Source organism: Pelophylax lessonae (genome assembly GCF_965119305.1).
Source record: "Pelophylax lessonae genome assembly, chromosome: 1".
Lineage (NCBI taxonomy): Eukaryota > Metazoa > Chordata > Amphibia > Anura > Ranidae > Pelophylax > Pelophylax lessonae.
In genome coordinates, this window is record NC_138768.1 from 471144851 (window position 1) to 471170895 (window position 26045).

The 26045-nt window shown below is 43.9% G+C and overlaps 1 protein-coding gene across 1 annotated transcript in view; it reads right to left on the bottom strand.

Moving 5' to 3' along the window:
* LOC309546978 (mediator of RNA polymerase II transcription subunit 16-like) overlaps positions 1–25822 on the bottom strand; it is a 48681-nt gene extending 22859 nt beyond the window's left edge. Inside the window, exons 1-7 of the mRNA XM_082246746.1 lie at positions 25502–25822; positions 20111–20218; positions 19808–19977; positions 19250–19681; positions 16839–16952; positions 1489–1633; positions 663–871 (exon numbers count right to left, since the gene is read on the bottom strand). Of these exons, the coding sequence (XP_082102872.1) occupies positions 663–871; positions 1489–1633; positions 16839–16952; positions 19250–19681; positions 19808–19977; positions 20111–20218; positions 25502–25637 (1314 nt within the window). The 5' untranslated portion in view covers positions 25638–25822. The remainder of the gene's footprint in view (positions 1–662; positions 872–1488; positions 1634–16838; positions 16953–19249; positions 19682–19807; positions 19978–20110; positions 20219–25501) is intronic.
* Between the last annotated feature and the right edge of the window lie 223 nt (positions 25823–26045).

The window sequence follows — 26045 nt, forward strand, 5'->3', positions numbered from 1 at the left end:
GCAGAGAGAGAATAGAAGTTACTAACAAAGAATAAGTATATTCTCATTTTACCACAGCATCTCCCTGAACACATTTTCAAAGACTTGTTTATACATCCTTACAGCAGGTTTATTTTACTATTTTTTATAGCACAAAAAAAATTGCCTGTGCTTTACAACACACCAAACAACTAACATTAGTCCTGGTCCACCAAAAAGAGCGCACACACATCTCACAGTCCTGCACATTTTCTCTTAAGGTTCAGATTTGAATGACAAACTATAACAGTGTTTTGGGGTGGGAAGAAATTAAGTCACCTGAAAGAAACTCATGCAAACACAGGAAGTATATAGATACACCATTCAGTCCTATTTTCACAGTAAGAGACTTTTGGAGCCATAAGTAGAGAATGCAGGACGGAACATAGAAAGAAATGCAGCTATATTCTCTTTCTCAAATCAATCTGTACAATCATGGATATTCATGAGAATGCTGCCTGTACTCCTCATTTGGAGATTAAATCTACATATGTGACGCGTATGTGTGCTCAAAGACCAGGGCTACAATGTGAAAGTGACAGCAACAACTGAAAAAAATTTCTTATATCTCCGATTGCTTTTATTTCTGTAAATGCGAATACAGGGACAGTCAATAAAATACAGTCTAGGAATTTCTTCTTAACCTTTTCCTGGGTGTCTAATCCAACTAATGCCAATGAGGTCCAGGACATCTGCAGGGCCTTGAAGTGAACACATGGGGTAGGTGAAAGCTGACGTTTTAAACTGGGCTCCTCAGAGGGACGCATGGATGAACCAAATAAGACAGCCATTGTCTGCAGTGATAGTCTGTGCACAATGTGAACATTACCATCGTGGAACGCCAATGCTAGACCTGAAAAAAAATATAACAAATTCTGATTACTAGAGAACATGTACTTAAAGGATAGGTTCAAATTTTGTTACGTTACACCCATATTTAGGGTGTAACATGTTACGAATGGCCCAGCCCCCGCACCTCCCTGATCCTCGCTGTGACAACTAGCGGGGTTCTTCCTTTCTTCTCAACCCACTTCACCGCTGTTATAACATAACCGAATGGGGCTCCGCCTGGCCGGCAACGTCCCTCACTGACGGGGCAAACTACATGGAAAACGACAAGTTCCAGCAGCCTTTGCAGCTGTTGGTTTGTATTTTTCAATGAACTACCATGGCGCTGTGGAGCACCATGGTAGTTCATTCATGCTTCCTGTCAGATTGTGAGACGTACAGACAAGCAGATACACTGGCAGATCTGCGAGAGACCTGCATGGCACCAGCTATCTGCTGATCACTGGTGCAATGCTTTACAGGCTCAAAAAATAAAATAATAAATGCACATTTTTTTTACCTGCAAAAAATGTGCATTTATTATTTTTTTTCCAAAAAGTGAACTTATCCTTTACATTTTTGCCATAAACTTCCACTAGCCTGATCTGGTAACAAAGATACAGAGTAATAAATGTATCATACCTAGCCCAGGATAACATTTAGTCTCATTTGCCACTTTGATGTCCGTATTGGTGAGGGAAATTGGCAGTTTGGGTAAAACTACAGCAGACACACGCTCCAGTTCATTAGTGGCTGACAATATACACCACTTCAGTATCATTGGCTGCTTATCACTCACTGTTAAAAAAAAAAAAAGAAGGATTCAATTAGCAATTAATTTATACAACATATAGCAGATGTATTCCACAAACTGTTAGAAAGCACTAAGCCATCCACATGAGCACTTGACCATTAGCTTACAATGATACTCCTAGCAGAGTCAAACAGGTGCATATACACCAACCCCAGAGCTCCTCAGGATCACTTTTTTCTTAATTTAGGCTGGCAATACATTATACTAATTCTCTTGTACAATTTTCCTTTAGATTTACCAAAATCATATAATACAAGGGTCAAACCTAAACATGTTCAATCTGTATGGAATTAGGCACGCTCTTGCACTACATAGTTGAAGGTAAACCTAAAGGAAGTTGATAAAGAAAATTGTATAATGTATGACCGGCCTTAGATGTTCCTGTTTAGAGTAGGTTTAGCTGTATTAAATTTCAAATCAGATCTTGACAGAGTTCTTTTCTTTCTGAATACAGCTAAACTAACTGCACCTCATTTGCAGGTAAACACTCAGTGTGAATGGTACCATTGAAAAAATACATGCATTTATATGCACTTAGGAATGTCCTATGAACGCATATAAAACACAGGTCTGACAGTGCCAATGTGAATGAGGCCTTATTGTTTCTCCTGTAACAGATTTTTTACCTGTCAAACCTGCCAGAAGACCCATTCTTTGACACACCATGCTGTCTAGCAATAATAATAATAACAAACACTGTTGTCACCCTAATAAAGAAAGAGGAAACATTTGTATGAGAGTCAGTAGGGAGAATCCACCATTGCTGGTTGGTGGGAAGAATGTAATTTACATTTGGGGTCTTTAGAAAGAATGCCCTCCTTATAGTTCTGGTTAGCATTTCACCCTTGAAGACAGCTAAAAGATCATTAGTGCCATATTGCTAGCTCTTTCATGTGGTGTTGGCCCCAAAACTATACAGTCACTATCTGGTGGGAAATAAGTCAATCCCCAAGTAAAACCTTTGTAACCTCTGAAATAACCCCAGGGTTCCACAGAGCCAAAACTACCTGGCCAAACCAGCAACCTGGCCCAATTATTTTTTTTTAATGTTCTGTAAGGGTGGCATTCTGACCACCACTGTAGTGCTGCATTCTTTTTACTAATCACCAACGTAAGGGGCATTTTCCCTATTGGTTGGTTTTAGTAAGCATTCCTTAAGACCTAAATATTTTAGGGTTTCTTTTGGGTAAAAAGAATGAGAAAGTCTGATCTAAACACTGATTGCATGGCAATACAGACAGTTCCAAATAACAAGCACTTTGATAAATGAGGCCACTTTGCCAAAGTGAATTTGGTTAACTGGACGCCATCAGTACAAAATGTAAAAATGTACCAACCTGATAAAGAAATGGGTTGGAGCAGTGGTCAATTACAAGATAAAAGGGGTCTCAAATGTGGCCCCAGACATTATCAAAGGACCACAATATTTAGTGCACGAAATGTTACAGAAAACTATTAGAGATTGCAGAAAGAATACAGTAGATGGTCGGGGATTGTAGACAAGCTAAAGGCAAATGGTCAGAGATTATAGGCATGTGACAGGAGTGGTTAGAGACCAAGGGCAAGAGAGATACTTAGAAACTGGGGATATGTTACATCTGACTGGCATTATAGAGTAATTTGTGATCCCTATAAAAAAAAAAAAATGTTGGCAGCACATTGGATATTGCTCTGAACATTAACCACTATAAAAGTTACAAAAAAAAAAAGGGAAGGGATAGCAAAGAAAGTGTAAAACCAAACCCTTCATTTAGAAAAGTTGAGTATAATAAATATATTCCATCACCTAGGCAGGAAAAACAGACTACTGGGGTCCAAGAGAAACCTACTAAGCACCCAAGAAAAAACATTTGACCTTTGTTCTATAGTTTGAGAAATTACAGTGAGGGATATGCTATATGACAAAGGCAAAGGCTGAACCTGTAGAAGAGTAGTCCAATGTAGAGGATGTAATAATCTTACTTCACCTCCAGGAGAAAATTGCTGGAAGATGTGCAGCATCCCACTCATGACACGTGGGAACTGCAAATGTATTACTACTTTGTCATTGCTATATTTTGCATGTGCATTGCTACACCTGTTTAATCCCTGTTCATAGGCTGGTCAAGTGTGCTTCATACTTCCCACCACAAGATGGGGATAGCACCACTTTGGGATATCTATCCCAGCTCAGGTTTATCTGTGGTCAGTGTTCAGTTCATGAAGTGTGTGTGGAGAGAGGCACCATGTAGAGGTTAGTAAAGGTCAGTCCTAAGAAGGGACAAATTGGAACTGCTAAAATCAAAGGGTAAAAGCCACCAAACGGCAGCAACTGACCTTTGAGAATAAAGGTGAAGGATTTCTTAGCCACCGGCAACTTCACCAATTTTCTCTGGATTCTAAAGGGACCAGAAACAAGTAAGCATTATACTGAACCACAGCCTGAGTCAAGACCTACCAAAACCTATTAACAGTGGATCAGCAGAATTCCTCTATTTACCCAGAGACTGTATTCTATCTGAATGTTTATGCTGCAATCAAAACCAGTCACAGTAAAAGTTGTGAGTTGTATCCTACCACTGTCTACCTCATTCTTCACTATTGCTATTACAACTGGTTGTACCACCATTAACGGTACTGGCGTCGCGACAAATACCATCAAGGGACCCAGCCACCACAAGCACTCTAAACACCCCTGTCATTACGGGCACCTCAACCACCATCTTGGCTGGCGTTTCCCTATCATAGAGCGTGCCCCGGAGGATTCTTCACTGTGCGACCAGCCCAGGGAGGCTTTCTGCTAACCGTGAGTAAACCGATGAACTGTATTATTGCTGTCTCTCATAGTTACATAGTTACATAGTTACATAGTTGGTGAGGTTGAATAAAGACAAAAGTCCATCCAGTTCAACCTGTGTAGATGTGTGTGGCTGTAATCATCTTGCATACCCCTGAATGTTCTGATCCTTGAGATGTACGTCTAAGAGTCTTTTGAAAGCCACCATACTACCCGCAGAAACCACCTCATGTGGTAGAGAATTCCACAATCTTGTAGCCCTAACAGTAAAGAACCCCCCACGTTGCCTGAGGTTAAAACGCTTCTCCTCTAATCGCATTGTATGCCCCCGAGTTCTCATGCAATCCCTTCGACTGAACAGCTTTTTTTCTAAGCCTAGATCCCCATTTAGATACTTAAAAATTGCTATCATGTCCCCCCTCAGGCGTCTCTTCTCCAGGGAGAATAAATCAAGCGATTGCAGACGCTCCTCATAATCAAGGTCCTCCAATCCCCTAATTAGTTTAGTTGCCCTTCTCTGGACTCTCTCCAGCTCCAACACATCCCTTCTGAGGACTGGTGACCAGAACTGGACCGAATACTCCAGATGAGGTCGGACCAGAGTTTTATAAAGTGGAAGGATTATAGTTTTATCTCTGGAATACATCCCTTTCTTTATGCATGCTAATATTCTGCTAGCCTTGGCAGCTGCCGCTTGACATTGCATGCTGTTGCCTAGTCTATCATCAACCAAGACTCCCAGATCCTTCTCCATTTTTGATTCTCCCAAGGGTTCCCCTCCTAACGTGTATTGTGCTTTTATGTTTCTAGTCCCCAAGTGTAAAACCTTACATTTCTCCACGTTAAACCTCATTTGCCATGTCTTTGCCCACTCCGTTATTTTGTCCAGGTCATTCTGTAGGATATCTGCTTCATGCTGTGCTGTTATTGTCCTGCCTAATTTTGTGTCATCTGCAAAAACTGATATTGAACTACTGATCCCGTCCTCAATGCTGTTTATGAATAAATTGAACAAGGTTGGTCCTAGGACTGAGCCTTGGGGGACCCCGCTTACTACTTCAGACCAGTCTGAGTATGTGCTGTTTATTACCACCCTTTGGATACGCCCTTTTAGCCAGTTCCGTATCCAAGAGCAAACCCTGCTGTCGATACCTGCAGACCTTATTTTATAAATTAAGCGCTTATGGGGAACTGTATCAAACGCCTTAGCAAAATCTAGGTACACCACATCCACTGGTCTGCCCCTATCTAGCTCACAGCTCACCTCCTCGTAGAATGTTAAGAGATTGGTTTGACAAGAACGCCCATTTGTAAACCCGTGCTGGTTACTACTGATGATGCTGTTGTTCTTAGCAAACTCTACGATATAGTCCCTTATCATCCCCTCCAGAAGTTTACATACTACTGATGTCAGACTGACAGGCCTATAGTTTCCCGGTATATGCCTCTGACCCTTTTTGAATATCGGAATCACGTTAGCTTTCCTCCACTCCCCTGGTACATCTCCTGTCCTAATACTGTCCGCAAAGATCAGGAACAGTGGTCTGGATATAACCTTACTGAGTTCCTTGAGTACTCTCGGATGTACGCCATCCGGGCCTGGTGATTTGTTTGTGTTGAGTTTATCCAGCCTTTCCCTGATTTCCCCCTCTGTTAGCCATAGTGGCAAGTCCTGTGTATTACTACTAACTATACAGTCATGGTCAGTGTACCCCTCCGATTCCTGTGTAAAGACTGATGAGAAAAAAGCATTCAGTACGGTTGCTTTTTCAGTGTCCTCTGTAACCATCCTCCCATCATTGTTAATTATGTGTGCAATATGCTCTGCCCTAGTTTTTTTGCTGTTGATATACTTAAAGAATTTCTTTGGGTTTTTTTTGCTATCCTCCGCTATTTGTCTCTCAAAGTCTATTTTAGCCATCTTGATTTTGTGTTTACACTCCCTATTTGCCTCCTTGTATTGGTCGAAAGCCAATACTGTGCCCTCTGATTTATATTTCCTGAAGGCCAATTTTTTTCCCCTAATAAGTTTTTTAACGCTCCGGTTTAGCCAGCCAGGTTTGGCTTTGTCCCTTCTACATTTATTTCCCATAGGAATGCACTGCAAGATGCCTTTGCTTAATATGTTCCTAAAGCATTCCCATTTTTCCTCTGTGGTCAGTGATCCCAGGGTTTGGTCCCAGTTTACCCTTTCCATCAACAAGTACAATTTTGGAAAGTTTGCCCTTCTGAAGTTAAGGGTTCTTATGTTCCCCACTTGCCTTGCTATATTGTTATTTACGCTAAATGTGATCATCCTGTGATCGCTAGAGCCCAGGTTGTCCTGGACTCCTACCTCCGAGATTAGGTCTGGGTCATTAGTGATCAATAGATCCAGGATTGTGTTTTCTCTGGTAGGGGAATCCACCAACTGTGACATGTAATTATCCTGTAAGGTTTCCGTGAATTGACGGCCCTTATGTGAGTGTGTAGTCCCCTCTCCCCAGTCAATGTCGGGATAATTGAAGTCCCCCAATATGATGACTGATCCTAGCTTTGCCACTTTACCCAAAAGTGCTAAAAATTCCAGCTCTACCTCCTCCCCTTGTTTAGGTGGCCTATAGCAAACCCCCACAATTACTTTTCCCTTTTCTCCTTCCCTATGGAGTTCTACCCACACGGATTCTAACTCCATACTCATCCCTTCCGTAATGTCACTCCTCTCTATCACCCTTACATTATTCTTGACGTAGAGACATACCCCTCCCCCTCTTTTTCCTACCCTGTCCTTCCGGTACACTGAATACCCTTGGATATTTGCCAGCCAGTCATGTGAGGGGTCGAACCAAGTCTCCGTTATTCCCACTAGGTCTATGTCCTCCTCATGTACTAACATTTCCAACTCATCCATTTTATTAGCTAGGCTCCTGGCATTAGCATATACCCCTCTTAGTTTTACGGAAGTTAAACGTGATTGGTTATGTTTATTCCTGTTTGGTCTGCGGTTCTCCCGCACAGACCTACCAATAGACGTTGTGGACCTACTGTCGCTGCTGACCCTACAGCTGCCTTCAGTCCTTTGCTCCCTTCTAACTGACCCTCCTTCCTACACCAGTTCCTCAGCCACTTGTTAAGTTCCCTAATCTCCTTCTGCCTCTCCTGTGTGGCTCGAGGTACAGGCAGTATTTCAGAGAAAACCACCTTGGAGGTCCTTTTCCTCAATCTATTACCTAAGTCCCTGAAATCGTTCTTAAGGATCCTCCACCTACCTTTAACTTTGTCATTAGTGCCCACATGCACCATGACCGCTGGGTCATCCCCAGCCCCGCACAACAATCTGTCTGCCAGATCTGCAATATGCCGAACGCGGGCGCCCGGTAAACAACAAACTGTTCGGTTCACGAGATCTTTTTTACAGATTTCCCTCTCTGTCCTCTTGATAATTGAGTCCCCCACTACCACAACCTTTCTAACCTTTCCTGAGTTACGGCCCCCCTTCTTCCTGGAGCCGGCCCCCCCCTGGCAGCTGGGGGAGGGCGCATGCTCCAGCACTGCCACCCCTGAGTTGATATCCCCCTCAACCTGCAACTCGGCAAACATGTTGGGGTCTATCAACTCAGGACTGGCCTCCCTGACTCTCCTCCCCCTAACATTCCTAACAGTCACCCAGCTGCGTACCTCTGCTGCTTGCGTCTCCTCCATTCCTCCCTCCTCTATGCTGGCCCCTGCCAGCGCCTGATGGGTAAAGTCCAAGCTCCTTTCCAGGTTGTAGATGCCACGCAGTCTTGTCACTGTGTTCTTTAGATCCACGATGTGGGCTTCCAGAGCAACCAGTTGCTCACATCTCGCACAGCAGTATTCGTCCTCGATTGGATCATCAAGGAACGCATACATGCCGCAAGAAGTGCACTGAGTGGCACCCCCAATCCTGTCGGACATTATTACCCACTACTCTATGGGGATAATGTTAACGACCTGCTCTTCCTTACCTACCCTACCTCTAACTTCCCTGGTACTAAACCTGGGGTACTCACCAGTCTCTAATAAACTAACCAGTCGCTAAGATACTTACCAGTCGCAAAGATAGCACAGACGCAAAGATACTCACCAGTCGCAAAGATTGCACAGACGCAAAGATACTCACCAGTCGCAAAGATAGCACAGACGCAAGGATACTCACCAGTCGCAAAGAATCTCTCTCGCAAGATACTCACCAGTCGCAAAGATACTCACCAGTCGCAAAGATACTCACCAGTCGCAAAGACTCACCAGTCGCAAAGATACTCACCAGTCGCAGATACTCACCAGTCGCAGATACTCCCCAGTCGCAGATACTCACCAGTTGCAAATATACTCACCAGTCGCAAATATACTCACCAGTCGCAAATATACTCACCAGTCGGTCAGTCGCAGAGCACCGTCGGTCAGTCACAGAGTAGTCTGTCAGTCGCAGAGCGGTCTGTCAGTCGCAGAGCAGTCTGGCAGTCGCAGAGCAGTCTGTCAGTCGCAGAGCAGTCTGTCAGTCGCAGAGCAGTTTGTCAGTCGCAGAGCAGTCTGTCAGTCGCAGAGCAGTCTGTCAGTCGCTGAAGGTCGCAAGCAAGGTCAGTCAGTCACAGATCCCTAAGTGGTGAGTCAGTCACAGATCCCTATGGTCAGTCAGTCACAGGTCTGTTAGTCAGTCAGTCACAGATCCCTATCAGTCACAGGTCTGTTAGTCAGTCACAATCCCAAGCACCGTCACAAGGAATAATGACCCAGCTGCAGAGGTACTCACCAGTCGCCGCTGCTCCTCCTCCCCTGCTGCCGGGAACACTTGCCTCCTCAATACTGTGCGGTGTCCGTCCTCCACCGCCGTCCACTGCCGCAGCTTTCAAGTCCCGGTCCCGCCGCTCTTTGTCCCGGTCCCGCAGCCGCCGCTTACCGTCCCGGTTCCGCAGCCGCCGCTCTCTGTCCTGGTCCCCTGCACCCGCGCCGGCTTCTAGTGATCTAGTGCGGCTCCCCCGCACGTGTCACCCGGCTCTCCTCCACGCTCTCCTCCACACAGCTCTCCTCGCAGCTGCTGCTGCTTGCTCCTCCCACACTGCTTCCGTGCACTTCCTGTTTTCCAGTGTTGGGCCCACCGTGCACCTCACGTGTCGCCCCTGCGGTTCTGGCTCGTCGCATAAAAATTTGGCGTCACGAACAGGATATTAACCCCTGCGCCTTATCTAAAAGACTGTTGCATCACAATAAGCCCCTTTGCTTTATTGAGAGACTGTTTACTTATTGCATACTGTGTGGGGCCACAGAACTGTTTAAACTGTTTAAAAGTTGCATGGAAGTGTGGAAAAGTGAGGAAATCAGACATTTGTGTGTCAACAAAACTGCTTGCTGTATTTGAATTGACTGTTTCTATTCACTTAAAATGGCTGCCGGAGGCCTTCATGTTTAAAAATTTCTGCACCATCACTGTGGATAAGTTAGTGACACCCCCTGCAGAGCGGTAAAGTTTGGTGCCACCCATTTATGCAAAATTGTCCAGCCAGCCCGCCTTACCTTTGCTGTGTCAATCCTGGGAGGAGAGTGTGACAAGCGCACGCCCCGGAAGTCACGAGACTTTGCATGCGAGCAAAAGAGAAAATAATTGCATTGCTTGCCGTCCGAGCAGTAATCGCAACCTGTCATTTGCCTCTACTAACTATAAGCAGCACTAATAGCAGGAACTCTGCCAGAGACCCAAAATCAACATTGCTGCAGCATTGTATTCAGCCGGAATTAAATTCTTAAAGGGCCATACACCCGCAAGGCAGCGGTCGCCCATAGCAACGCCGCACAAAAATTGTCTAAAAACGCATTTGACTTACCTAACTAGAATTCACCTGCTGTTACCATGTCTGTGCAGGAAGATGACGTGCAGCCTGACCTCAGCGGACCCCCTGCAGCAGCTGCAGTCGGTCCCAGTGCAATACCAACCGCTGCAGCACCAAGCTTAATGCCTTTAACCATGCCTTATTATTTTGGGGCCCCCTGGTTCCCACGATATTCTGGAGAAATTCATACTTTAAGGGACTTTAAAGAAAAAATTCTTGCTGTGTTCAGATTGTACCCTGTATCCTCAGAGCAACAGATGGAGATTCTTCTTGCGCAATTGGAAGGAGCTGCGCTTAGAGAAGTGAAATCTTGGCCGAGCTCAGAGAGAAAGACCATGGAGCAGATTTTTGCACGTCTCTACACCACCTTTGAACCCAGAACCATGTCAGAGGTCAAGATGAGGTTCTTCAGCAAGAAACAGCAATCTGGTGAGTCACTCAGAGACTTTGCATTATCTTTGCAGGAAGCCCTAAGAGCTGTTGTTCAAGTAGACCCCCGTGAGGCAGAGAATCAGGACAAAACCCTGAAAGAACAATTTATTGAAGGCGTCAATACAGACAATCTAAAGAGCCAACTAAGAATGTTAGCCGCCCAACATCCAAGAGCTACCTTTTTAGATTTCAAAGAATTAGCTATCAGCATACTGGGAAAAAGCCCACCAACAGAACCTGTTAGATCTGTTGAAGTGCCTGTATCATAGCTGGTTACCCCTGCAAAGTCTTTACCTATAGTCAGTCAGGCAACCCAAGCTCCAGTTACTGACGCAGTTGCCGCCTTGACTGAGCAAGTCCATTTCCTGACTAAAAGTCTGGAGAAAGTCCACCAAAAGTTGGAACAATGGGAGAAACCATTAATGCTAGAGGATGAGAAACCTGTGTCCAGAAGACTCATCCCCTCTTATTATAGAGAGACTTATTCCAGAAATTCTGGCGGACGCCCCCCTGACCGCACTAGTACCTCTAAGCGGCCTATCTGCACGTACTGTCACAAACCAGGCCATACAGAAGCAACCTGCTGGCAGTTAAACGGGAAACCCCCGAGGCCAAGGACCACCCCCCTCGGGAGGTAAACCAATAGGTCCAGAAGATCCCAAATGGATGCCAAGATACGTAGGATCCCGTCCTGAAGTGACACTTCAAATAAATGGAGTTCCTTTTGTTGCCCTAGTTGACACAGGATCCCAAGTCACCACCATCCAACAAGCAGCCTTTGAAAAATACTGGGATCAAAATCAGCTTACCCAGCCTCCAGAATCCTGGCTGAGTCTCATAGCCAGTAACGGCAAACCCATACCAGTCCATGGTTATTGGGAACCTACCATTCAAGTAGGAGGAACTACACTACCTCGACAAGGCCTTATTGTGGTACGAGTCAGAGACAATAACCCTAACCCTCCAATAGTCCTAGGAATGAATGTCCTCAGAAACTGTTATGTTGAGATGCTAGAAGCCTTGCACCAGTTAGTGCCTACTGCCTCTCCTGATTCTAAGAAGGTGATCCAACAAACCATCCGTGTACTAAATGCACAACAGAGATTCACCAACGAAAAAGAAGAAATTTGCTGTGCCCGCATCCGGGATAAGCAACCTGTGATCCTCAAACCCAACACCGAAACTCTCTTGTGGTGCCGAGCTGTAGTCGGAATTCAAGGTCAAGACTACCAAGCCCTGGTAGAGCCTGTTGTTTAGGAAGACTATCCTATGGTTAGAGCTGCAAGGAGCCTAGTGACCGTCTCTGAAGGTAAAGTGCCTATTCGACTCCTAAACTTGAGTGATAGCAGTGTAACACTAACAAAACACCGTCCTATCGCACAGCTAATCCAAGTCACTTTTCAAGATGTCATCAGTGTGGCTACAGCTACCACAGAAGAAATTACCAAGAGCCAGAACCCACAGGACCAAAATGTAAACACATCCTGGTGGAAAGAACTTCATGTGGGAGATGCTTCCACACCAGCAAACCAAATTGAGGGTGTACTTAAAATTGTGAAGGAGCTTCACCGTGCCTTCAGTAAGCATTCCACAGACTATGGAGAAGTGGATATCATCAAGCACTCCATCCCTACAGGTTCACAACCACCGATCAAGGAAAGATATCGGCCTATACCACCAACTATGTACCAATCCGTAAAGCTAATGATCCAAGAGATGAAGGACTCCAATGTTATTAGAGACAGCCATAGTCCATGGGCTGCACCTCTAGTCCTTGTCCGTAAAAAGGATGGTAACATCAGATTCTGTGTGGATTACAGAAAAATTAACCAAATCACCCACAAGGATGCTTACCCTTTACCACGCATAGAGGAATCTTTGACAGCTTTAGGATCTTCAGCCTACTTCTCTACCCTTGATTTAACCAGTGGATACTGGCAAGTACCAATGGCACCTGAAGATCGTGAGAAGACTGCATTTACCACCCCTATGGGCCTATTTGAGTTCAACTGCATGCCTTTTGGACTTTGCAATGCGCCCGGAACTTTTCAAAGATTAATGGAGCGTTGCTTAGGACACAAAAATTTTGAAACCGTCCTGTTGTACTTAGACGATGTCATCATCTACTCCAAATCTTATGAAGATCACTTGAAACATTTGGCCGAAGTTTTTCAAGTCCTCATTAAACATGGACTCAAAGTCAAACCATCTAAGTGCTATCTACTAAAGTCAGAAGTCAAATACTTAGGGCATATTGTAAGCTCTGAAGGTGTTAAACCGGATCCAGAGAAGATAGCCGCAGTCCGAAATTGGCCTACTCCTACTACATTGAAAGATGTGAGGAGTTTCCTCAGTTTTGCAGGATACTACAGACGCTTTATTCCTCATTTTGCCCAAATTGCGTGGCCAATATTAGAACTTCTGAGAGGACATCCTAAGAGGTACCAAAAGTCTCCAATACCAGTTGAATGGAACACAGAAAGAGAAATTTCCTTCCAGCTCCTGAAGAAGAAGTTAACAGAACCACCAATCCTAGGCTATCCAGATTACCAGCAGCCATTTCATCTTTACACAGATGCTAGTAAGAAAGGTCTGGGAGCTGTCCTGTCGCAAGTACAAGAAGGCAAAGAAAGAGTTATTTCCTACGCTAGTAGATCTCTTAGAGGTACTGAAAGAAACAACCAAAACTATAGTTCCTTCAAATTGGAATTCCTCGCACTCGTGTGGGCTGTTACAGAAAAATTTAAAGATTACCTTGCCGCAACACCATTTGTGGCCTTCACAGATAACAACCCGATAGCACATCTTAATACCGCCAAGCTGGGAGCATTGGAACAAAGATGGGCCTCATGCCTAGCTAACTACGATTTCACCATAAAATACAGCACAGGAAAAGCAAATGAAAATGCGGATGCATTATCCCGTCTGCCTACCCAAGAAGACCCTACTACACAGGAAGATGTTTGGGAAGAGGTAGAAATGCCAGCTTTTTACAAAAATTTTGCCCAACAAGACATTATCACCATCAAAGGAAGAAAAGTCCTTAACCTTCAACAACAAGTGGATCCAATATCCCAAGTGGACAAAGAAAGGTGGATCAAGCTTCAAAATGAAAGCAGAGTGTTGGGAGAACTGCAAGATTTCTTCACCAGCGGAAGAACACCTGAAAGAATTTGCAGAAGAAATGCTGATCCAGAATTGTCAAAACTTTGGAGACACAGAAAACATCTCTTCCTACAGAAGGGCCTACTATTAAGAAGAACTTTAGACCCAATTACCTGGGATTGTCTATACCAAATCTTAATACCACGCCGAGATGCAAGAATCATTCTTGAAATGTACCATGACCAATCGGGACACTTTGGCGTGCAGAAGACAGAAGCCACCATCCGTAGGAGATTCTACTGGATTGGGATGAGCGGAGACATTGAAAAGTGGTGTAGAGAATGTTCCACCTGTGCTGTTGGAAGAAATGAAAAACATGACCAAAAAGCACCCTTACATCCCATTGTAAGCCAAACACTGCAAGAAATAGTTGCAATTGACCATGTGAAGCTGGAACCAAGTCGCTCAGGTTACACATACGCCATGACCATCATTGATCATTATACCAAATTTGTTGTAGCCGTACCTGTCAAGGACTTGACCGCTAAAACAACTGCAGATGCCTTCTGGAAACATTTCCTATTGCCATATGGATGCCCAGAAAGAATCCTTACAGATCAGGGATCTGCCTTTGAGTCGCAACTCTTCAAAGAACTGTGTACACTTCACAATTGCCAGAAAATCAGGACCACAGCCTACCACCCCCAAGGGAATGGACTTTGCGAGAAAATGAACCAAACTTTAATTGAGATGTTAAGAGCAGTACCGCCTGCTACAAGAAGTGATTGGCCTACTCTATTGCCTCAATTGATGTACACCTACAACAACACCATTCACTGTTCTACTGGGTATACACCTTACTATCTCATGTTTGGCCGACAAGGTAAACTACCTGCTGACCATACTTTGGGCGTACAAGTGCCTGATGCAATCAACCCTCTACCAAAGACTGATTGGGTGAGTGAACACCAAAGACGTTTAATTGATGCACAAGAAATTGTTCAACATCGCATGGAACATGCTCATGAAAAGCAACAAAAAGATTATAACCAATCTGCCAAAGCAGAACCTCTCAAAATTGGTGACCATGTATGGTTAAAAAACAACCATCGCACCAGCAAGTTAGATAGCAAATGGGAGAGAGAACCTTACACCATTACAGCTATTCTCAATCCAGAGACTCATACTTATGAGATCACCAAAGAAAACAAATCACGTGTAGTACATCGCAATCGCCTTAAGTTATGTCTCAAGGAAAGTACTCAAGAAGAAACTCTTCAAGAAGAAGCTGTCCAAGAGGAAACACAATCCATAGAACCAGAGCCTACAAAATCATCTGATTCAGAGAATCCCCTACAGTCTTTTGGAAAAGCATTATTAGACTCTGATCCTTTACAATGGTTCCTTACACCATGGCTCAATATCTTAGTGCCTGCCAAGACCAATACAACCGCACTTCAACCAGAGGAGCTATCTCAAGAAGTGTCTACTACAGCTCAAGAGACACCAAATTCCCTTGAAACAAGACCTGTAGAAACTCAGCCGCTACGAAGATCCGACAGGACTACAAGAGGACAACCACCTGTCCGTTTTAAGGATTTCCTGCACCAGCAGCCAAGAAGACAACTACCAGCCCTGCCATCTCATCGTTGAATGCATCCTTACATCGTCTGAAGTTCCAAAGTGAGAAGAAGACTTACTTGTGATATCATGTTTATTTCCTTTAAAGGACTTTTTAAAAGGACTACTTACCTACTGTTTTGCAACGTTCAAGCTTGCACCCGGAGATAGACTTTCACGTACCTGAGCCTCCGTGATATTCTTCTGTTGACATTTTCCTGTGCCCAGGGAACGGACTTATACCCTGTGAGCCTCCTGAGATGTTATTTTTGTTTTGTTTTCCTTTTTCCATCTCATCGTGGACTATTCTGGTTTTGCCATATATCACCAGTCTTCAGAGGAAAAACTACACCCCTTTTTGACACATTTCGTTGTTGCCTGAGATATGCTTGCTTAACCCATTTTACTTGCAGATACAAGAAGTACAAGAATGGGGTTATATTGTTATTTCCTATGCATGCATGCTTTTCCCTTTCTCTTATATCTTACAGGAAGACACAACATCGAGTCAAAAATGTGTCGAGGTCGACACACGTTTTACCATGGGGGTATGCAGCGTCCCACTCATGACACGTGGGAACTGCAAATGTATTACTACTTTGTCATTGCTATATTTTGCATGTGCATTGCTACACCTGTTTAATCCCTGTTCATAGGCTGGTCAAGTGTGCTTCATACTTCCCACCACAAGATGGGGATAGCACCACTTTGGGATATCTATCCCAGCTCAGGTTTATCTGTGGTCAGTGTTCAGTTCAGGAAGTGTGTGTGGAGAGAGGCACCATGTAGAGGTTAGTGAAGGTCAGTCCTAAGAAGGGACAAATTGGAACTGCTAAAATCAAAGGGTAAAAGCCACCAAACGGCAGCAACTGACCTTTGAGAATAAAGGTGAAGGATTTCTTAGCCACCGGCAACTTCACCAATTTTCTCTGGATTCTAAAGGGACCAGAAACAAGTAAGCATTATACTGAACCACAGCCTGAGTCAAGACCTACCAAAACCTATTAACAGTGGATCAGCAGAATTCCTCTATTTACCCAGAGACTGTATTCTATCTGAATGTTTATGCTGCAATCAAAACCAGTCACAGTAAAAGTTGTGAGTTGTATCCTACCACTGTCTAACTCATTCTTCACTATTGCTATTACAACTGGTTGTACCACCATTAACGGTACTGGCGTCACGACAAATACCATCAAGGGACCCAGCCACCACAAGCACTCTAAACACCCCTGTCATCACGGGCACCTCAACCACCATCTTGGCTGGTGTTTCCCTATCATAGAGCGTGCCCTGGAGGATTTCGTGCTGTCTTCCTCTTCACTGTGCAACCAGCCCAGGGAGGCTTTCTGCTAACCGTGAGTAAACCAATGAACTGTATTATTGCTGTCTCTCATCGGCCCACCGTGCACCTCACGTGTCGCCCCTGCGGTTCTGGCTCGTCGCAGATGTTATTGAGAGGGAGTCCTTCCTTGCGCAATGACCAGCACTCTGCAACACTGGAACACTGATTAGAGGCACATAGAAGAACCTAATTAATAGAAGATAAGAAATGTGTTAATTCCCGTCAAGGTAATATACATTTGTTATCAGACAATATCTTTTTTTTTTTTACCTACTTAAAAGAGATATATATTTGCAGACATTTTACTGCCATCACCAGCTCACGTAGCTGGGCCTGCACTGACAAGAACTATTAGCTTGAAATCCTACATACCTCTGTATAGCCATTTTTTCCAAACTTAGGACAGAGTAGTGAAGAATTAGACCCCTGTCAGGTTTCTTTGCTGTCCATGTTCCTGCCAGTGAGAAGCACCATCACTGTTTGTCCTGGTGACTCAGAGACGGGAATGGTAAACATTTTTTAAATAATCAGCATTGTCACCAACAAGAGAAAAGAGTAAATCTTACAATGGGGACATGCGTTTCTCTAAGGGCCCTTTCACACGGGCGCTCTGTATGTCCGCAAATCATCCTATTTTTTTGCGGATGATTTGCGGACATAATGTAAGTCTATGGCACTGCGGATGTCAGCGGAATACCATCCACTGACATCCGATTTTCCTCCTTTCAGTTCTGTTCCGTTTTTTGGAACTGAACAAAACCCTATTTTTGTTCCGTCCAAAAAACTGAAAGGAAGGAAAATCGGATGTCAGCGGTGTCATCCGCTGACATCCGCAAACCCCCATAGACTTACATATAGTCCGCATATCATCCGCAAATGGATGGGATGATATGCGGGCACACGGAGCGGATGACAGAAATGTCATCCGCTCCGTGGAAAAAAAAAAAAAAAAAGGACCGCAGCGGAGCTCTCACACGGAGCGGCCGTGTGAAAGAGCCCTAACACCTGTCCAAAAGGTTTAAGGAGGAATTACTCTCCACTTGTAGAAATTTTCAGTTGCATCTCCGGGACAGAACACAAAGGGAAATGTGCCCAACAAGACACAAACAAAAATAACAATCTATTAAGGGTTTTAACTAGGGATGTAACGATATCAAAATCTCACGGTACGATACAATTTTGATATTGACCTCACGGTACGATATTTATTGCGATATTGTGGAAAAGCTCATGGTATTGTTAAATAGCTCATGATAGTGTTTGTGATGATAATAGCGAAAAAATACCAACATTTATTCTGCTTTTGCCAGTCAACAGGCAATTTATTGTTGTATTTATGGATCCATGACAACATAAAACACTGATCACATAGTGCTTTTAAAGTGCAAGTTGTAGTCAGGATCATCAATATTCTGTATAGTAATATTTGGTTGCATAACTGATTCTTCTGTGCAATGTTCAAGTTAAGAAGCAGCTAGAACAATTGTAAACAAACAATAGGCAATTCCCTTTAAGTGCAAACAAAGATCAAGTTAAGTCAGGTTTAAATGTGCAAGGCAAATAAAGGCAGCCTTTTAAAACTGGTGTTTAGGAACATAACTTAAACTTAAATAAAATAGTCAGTCAAAAAGCCTTTAAAAAAAAACACTGACCTATCATTTAGCTTATGTTCACGTTTTTCATCAGAAAGATCAAAATATCTACATTGCAAGAAAAAAATAAAAAACAGTAAAAAAAACCCCTTAAACTCTGGTCTATGTAGTTAACAATGATTTGTTCCGCGGGACTGTGTTTATTCCTCTTGCTTTTTAACGGACACCTGTCCTTTTAATATTGTAACCCAACCACGACGATATCGAGACACGACCACAACGATATTGAGACGACCACGACGATAAGATATCGCGATATCTTCGATATCGTTACATCCCTAGTTTTAACCGGTTTCCTACACTATCGAAAAAACGATCCTTTATCTAACACTTCTGTCATGTCAGCTGTTGAGCACGGTCATAGAAATTTTGCACAAAAGTCACCACAGTTAAGAAATCTCTTACATAGTTAAATCTGGATTAAAAAAGACCCAAGTACAAGTATTAAAAAAACAAAAAAAAAGGAAAAAAAAAAAAACAAACACTGTGTATGGAAGGATCAGAGGGTGCCAGCTGACACTGAGTCCGTGGTACCCACTGATCAGCTCCTGCTGTGCACAATAACCGCCTACGACCCAGAAGTGCGAGATCACGTGTATATATACACCCGATCCTGCACACAGCGGCTGCCCTGTAGTATTAAAGCTACAATAGGGCGGTGGCAAAGTGGTTAAAGTGAATAATTCTACACCAAGTTCACTATATGGACCGCTTATGTATTTATACATGTTGATCATATCCCCCCTTTACCTCCTCTTCTCAAGAGAGAATAAATTCAGTTCAGCTAATCATTCCTCGGGGAATCAGGAACAAAATAAATTTTCCATTTACCTGCTCAGACATGTCTCTGGCAAGAAATTTGAGATGAGTAACAGCAGGAAACTTGTCTTTTCGTGCTGGATCTGTAGTGCAGCGCATGAAGAGTGAAGGCAAGATCTCAGTGTCAATTTTGCACTTTTCACTGACAACAGACACACAGACTTTGTAGAATTGTACAGGGGATGTGCTGCTTCCATCACAGGTGGCTACAACAATGTTTCCTCCACCAGTAAAAGCAATGTCAGCCAATGCAACCCGACATCGCAGACGACACAAGCTTTCTGTAGCCGTCAGCACTTGTCCATTGGGCTTTAACAAAGACACAGTGACAAGTCCACTGATGGTGACAGCAATCCATCCTTCCATTGGCTTTCCTCCAAATAAAGTAAGAGACGGAGAAAACTTCACACGAGAGAATTTCTCTCCAAAACTGAAGACACCAGACTATAAGAAACAGAATGGATAAAAGTAAGCAGGAACTACTGCAGATGCAAGGATATTGACCCATACAGACAAAAATTATTAGAAAATAATGTACTGTATGCAGGTAAGAAATGTGTTACTATTTACCTTTTCCACATGCAGTGCCAGCTTCACCCCATTGTGAAGCCAAGAAAGTGCCACAATTGGGTCTCCATCTACCTCACTGCTTACTATACACTGCCAGCTATTTGCCAAGTGATCTGTCATGCCCCAACACTTAATCCTGCCATCGGCATCAGCTGAGAGTAGACGAGATCCTAAAAAAAGAAAAAATAGAACAGTACCGATCTAATTTCAAGATGTTTTTTTTTGCAGAGGTCTTTAAAAACATCTCTTCATCCACTATATACAGTATGTGTGTATCATAACAATATTATCTACAGTGCTTACCAGATTGGTCCCACTCCAAGCTTGTGATGACTTCTTGGTATCCAGAGTTAATAGAATAGACATCCCAAGGATGCTCTGTGTCCAGGATGTGGATCATATGTGTAAGATCTTTATTTAAAAAAACAAAAAACCAAAGTCAGCTGTCCTACAGCTATGGATGCTTTTGAACTAGATAGCTTGCACTTCCATTGAAAGCAATAAAGGTTAAAAAAAAACACAACACAGGGACAAGTGAGGGAAGATGTCCCCAGCAAGGTTAGGTTCACACTGGTGTGATTGCAAACATTGCATGAGATTTGCACCGCATTCCTGTGCACGTAACATGCAATGTTTCTGCGGAGCGATTTCAGTCATACAGTTTGTATGGCTGAAATCGCATTGCATTCACACCAAAATGGTGCAAAACCCGTCTTTTCCTGCTCACCTGAATCACATCGCATGGGTGTTCACACCCATGTGATGTGATTCTGGCAATCGCACTGCTCTCTGTTTCGGGGTGTCATCAAGATAATATTGACACCCGCAGCAGATCGCATGGACGCTGTGCGATTGCTTGAGTGTGATGCAGGAAAACGCAGTGAATCTTGTGCATTTTCCACATTGCACCAGCATGAACCGAGACTGAGGGTCACTGACAGAAATAAAAACCTGATAGAAATGTTATCTCTTCCCATCTTCTTTTTTAAATGGCTGAAGTAGGATTCCTCTCTGTGAATCTTCTTTAAAAGTAGAACTAAAGGCAAAACATTTTTCTTCCATTTTGGACAGAGAAATGAAAGGTTATAACCCCTGTCAGATTTTTTTTTTTTTTGCAATCTGTGTCCTATTGGGGAGATTTCCTTTCACTTCCTGTCTCATAACCAAACCAGAAGTGAGAGGAAATTCCTGCAAATTAAGAGAATTCCTTGGAGATCCCCAGGTCACCAGAACTAGTGTCCCCATTGGAAAATTTCCACTTTTTTACTTTTCTGGGGACAACCCAAAATTTGCTGTTGTTTTTTACTTTCACTTCCAATGATAGCGATAAATAGAACAAATACAGAGGGTAAATCTCCCTAATGGGGGCACAGACAGCAATAAAAACTTACAAGTGCTCTAATCCTTTGGTCTCCGTGACTGTACTCTTCACTGGTTATCTTCCTACTTATCCAACCGCACCTTTAGCGTTACTTACAATTCCACTTCCTCCTCTCCTCTTCCCTTCTCTGTTGGGGTCCCCCAAAGCTCTGTTCTTGGACCCCCCCTCCTATTTTCAATCCACACCTCCTTGCTGGGTCATCTGATAGCCTCCCACCGCTTCCAATACCATCTCTACGCTGACGATACCCAAATATATTTATCCACCCCTCAGCTCTCTCCCTCAGTCTCCGCACGTATCACTAATTTACTATCTGATATATCGGTCTGGATGTCACACCACTTCCTCAAACTCAATCCCTCCAAAACTGAGCTAATACATTTTTCCTCCACCACATGCCCCTTTCCCTGATCTCTCTGTCAATATCGATGGCATTACTATCAGCCCATCCCTGCATGCCAAGGTCCTAGGTGTTGTCCTGAACTCTGAACTCTCCTTCAAGGCCCACATCCAATCTCTGTCCAAATCTTGCCACCTTAACCTCTGCAACATCTCCAATATACGCCCCTTTCTAACCAAAGACACAACAAAGCTCTTAGTTCACTCCCTGGTCATCTCGCACCTCAACTACTGCAATTCCCTTCTCATTGGCTTACCTCTACATAGGCTATCCCCCCCTTCAATCCATCATGAATGCTGCCGCCAGACTCATCCATCTTACCAATCGATCAGTGTCCACCGCTCCTCTATGTCAAGCCCTTCACTGGCTTCCGCTCACCCAACGAATCAAATTCAAAATACTAACAACATCTTACGAAGCCATCCACAGCATAGCCCCCTACTACATCACTAGCCTAATCTCAAAATAGCAACCTAATCGCTCTCTTCGTTCCTCTCAAAACCTCCTGCTCTCTAGCTCCCTTGTCACCTCCTCCCATGCTCGCCTCCAGGACTTTACCAGAGCCTCTCCAATCCTGTGGAACTCCTTACCCTTATCTGTCCGATTATCTCCTACTCTATTAGCTTTTTGGCAATCTCTGAAAACCCTCCTCTTCAGAGAAGCCTATCCTACCCACACCTAACAACTATACCTCCATTTTCTCCATCAGCCCACCCCCCACAGTTATTGCCTTTTGTTTCACTTGACCCTCCCTTCTAGATTGTAAGCTCTAATGAGCAGGGCCCTCTGATTCCTCCTGTATTGAATTGTACTGTAACTGTATTGTCTTCCACCACACTGTAAAGCGCTGCGCAAACTGTTGGCGCTATATAAATCCTGTATAATAATAATAAAAAAAAATAATCCCTCTCCACTACATCAAAAAATAAAAAAGGAGTTTTGCCTTTAGTTGTACTTTAACCCTATTAAATACCAAACGTATTACTGCTACACTGACAGTTGGCAGTTACATGTCCACTAGGAGGCAAGCAATTTTAGATGTCACCCCATGTGTTCCCCCCAAAAGAACCAGTATTGCAGACAAGCCTGTATACCTGGTGTGTACTGGTCTTGGTGTGTCAGACTGGTATCTTTTGGAAGGGGGTGGGCAGAGACTATCTTTTTTTTTAAGCAGATTATGAATGAAAATGCACAGTCTTAAGATCTGTTAGCACCCAACTCTTTCATTCATCCAGGTGCAGAGCCATATACCATGAAAAGCATTCAGAACACATTTCCGTTGTGAAATCTCAGCTATTTGATAAGCTGTGGCTGCATGCTGGTATCTGCAAATCCAAGCATTTACATGTGTACAGGGACAGATGTAAACTGCATGTTTATCTCCAGAGCTGTTCATCTGTCACTGTATGCAAGTAAGCATTTGGATGTGTGATTTTCAGCATGCAGTCACTCTGATTTGTACAGATAGATGTACTTGGGAGTTGGGACTCTTGGACGCAGATTTTTTTTGTGAATTTTTATGAATTTTGTGCAATTCATCAAAACTGGACCTTACTGTAACCACCAAGTATTTTGTACCTTGACTCTGTCCTTCGAACTTATTCAAATTTTTGTGAAGATCTGGGATTTTCTGCACTAAAAAAATGCCTCCCAAACAAGCAAACATGTGTCTTGTTTACACCAGAACACAGGTGGCAGATGCAGAGCATTGCAACACATAAAAATGTAACATCTGCAATTTTCTGCATTACTCTGGGGCTCTCTGTTACACTTTGTATTTCTATGCATTACAGCCATGCGCGTCGTGTTTTGCCACATTTTTTATGTGCAGCAGAACATGCGTCTGCTTGCTGCTTTTGGCATGGCATTACCAATGAATGGCACTGCAAACGCGACACATGGTTTTACCACATTTCATCAATGCCTGCAATTAGGCACGATTTTGCGCATTACAAAACACGAATTATCAAAGAGAAGAAAAGACGCTGCTCACCAATCTAGTGTATTAGTATGTAGCTGAATGTGGCCTGAATGGATGAATGAATGAGGCCACATTCATCTACATACTAATGCACTGGGTTGGTAAGCGACACCTTTTCTTCTCCTTGATAATGCTCTTACATAGTTACATAGTTACATAGTTAGTGAGGTTGAAAAAAGACAACAGTCCATCCAGTTCAACCTATGATGTGTGTGTGTGTGTGTGTTTGCTTTTAACCGTACATTGTATACCCCTGTATGCTGTGGTCTCTAAGGTGACCATCTAACAGTTTTTTGAAACTATCAATGCTCCCTGCTGATACGACTGCTTGTGGAAGAGAATTCCACATCCTTACCGCTCTTACAGTGAAGAGCCCCTTACGCATTTTAAGGTTAAACCGCCTTTCCTCTAGTTTTAGTGAGTGGCCACGTGTCTTATTGTATCTCCTTTCTCTGAATAGTTTGTTACTTATGCTAGGGTCACCAGTACAGTATTTGTACATTGATATCATATCCCCCCTCAATCGTCTTTTCTCCAGAGAGAATAGGTTCAGTGCTTGTAGTCTTTCCTCATGGCTGATGTCCTCCATTCCCCCAATCATTTTTGTTGCCCTTCTCTGGACTCTTTCCAATTCCAGCACATCCTTCCTGAAGACCGGTGCCCAGAACATCTTTCAATGGTGCACTGATGCCAGTTCCCTTCACTGCAACCAGTGAGGGGAGATCTGTCTCAGCTTAGAGCAAGTTTCTGTCTCAGCAAGATTTATGAAAAGGTGTGAACGGAGACTTACAGGGTAAGGGGACAGTGTTCTGTGTGGTTAGCATGAAAATGCCCTTAGTCCCTTAGCAGTCCTCATTCGGGTTAATTTGCTAAGTGTCTTCTACCCCTTTATTTCACCATTTCAAGTGAATCCTCACCCTCTGAATAGACTTCCCTCTAATCTACCCCTGTGCTACATGAATAGAACTGATTTTTTTTTGGTGAAAAATATACAGCTACCCCCCCCTCCCCCACATACAAACATCACTCACCTAGGCAGATTACTTGCACAGTGTTCACTGTGCCTCCTGGGATATGCACGTCACATTCAGGTAGGAGGAGGGGGGGCATGCCTATTGCCGCGTCATCAGGAGGCAAGCTGGCTGAACCCTCGATGACGTCACAAGCAACATGGCAGCGCTGGACTGAGTGGTGACAGAAGACAAGAAGGGCTCAGTGGGACAACTGTGGGTGGGTGAGCATTTGAAAAGTACACAATAGATCACCCAGTAAGTGGGGGGTGCCAAGATCCGCTTTGATAGTGATAATCTCAGCTGTGTTCAGATTCTAGTCTGAGCCCAATAGGAAGCAGTCAGCCTACTGGACCAGTCATCTGCAGCTCAGGCATTCCCACCTTATCAGTAGAGATGGGCTTGGGCGTGCTCGAGTTCCCAGCAGGAGGCCGACACTGCACACCGCTAATCATAGGCACTGAGACGTTTCCGGCCTCGCAGCTGCGCAGATCAGGAAATGTTTAGCTGCTTGTGATTAGCGATGTGCAGTGTCGGCTTCCTTGTGGGATCGGGCACGTGGGAACACGCCTGAGCCCATCACTTCTTATCAGTATACATGCTGCTGCAGGATCAGGGAATGCCTTGGCTGTTCATGATTGTCCCAGTACAGGTGAGTGCTCGCCCAGGTGGGTTTGGTACTAGGATCTGAATACACCAGAGTCCATCTCTACTACTGAATACAGGGCTAGCCCTGACAGATGAATTAGTGAAAACCTCCTTGTTGCCATAGCGTCCAGTAGGATATAATAATGACTTTTGTTCCATTCTGCCACACCACTAAGTGATATGCAGCACATGAACAGCAATCTGAATAAAGCACTTCATTGTGAATGTTTGAAATTTTAGGAAGATGACAGGTGATATGGGGACAGAAGAGTACCTTTCTCATCCTCGCTCCTCTGGTCTGACGTGAAGGCAATCAGGTTACGGCAGGACCAGGCGCACACCGGCGGACTGGAGGGGCAATGACTGCTCCGGGGCTTCCTGTCCCACTCACAGATATAGGCCACGTCCATGGCGACCCCCTTCCGGGGCCTTATTACAGTGTGCGGGGCCGGAGGAGCCGAGCTCTCCCTCTAAGGATTATCACACCGGCACCGAAAGCTCCAACATGCCATTCATCTATACAGAAACCAGGAAGTGTACAAACCACACTGCATAACAAAACAGACACTCCGTCTCATGCTGCTCGGGGAAAGTCGCCTCCTAATGACGTCACGTCTGTATTCGCATGCGGAAGCCTCCCATAGTGCAACGCAAACAAAACCTAACTACGGTTAATGAAAAAGAACACAGGAGGGGACGTACAAAAGAGACTGCAATTTAAAAAAAAAAGAAATAAAAAGACATTGAAAATATTCTTAAATAAACAACGTGTATATCATTTATTCCCCGCAAAGTGAACTTTTCTTTCACTTGGAATA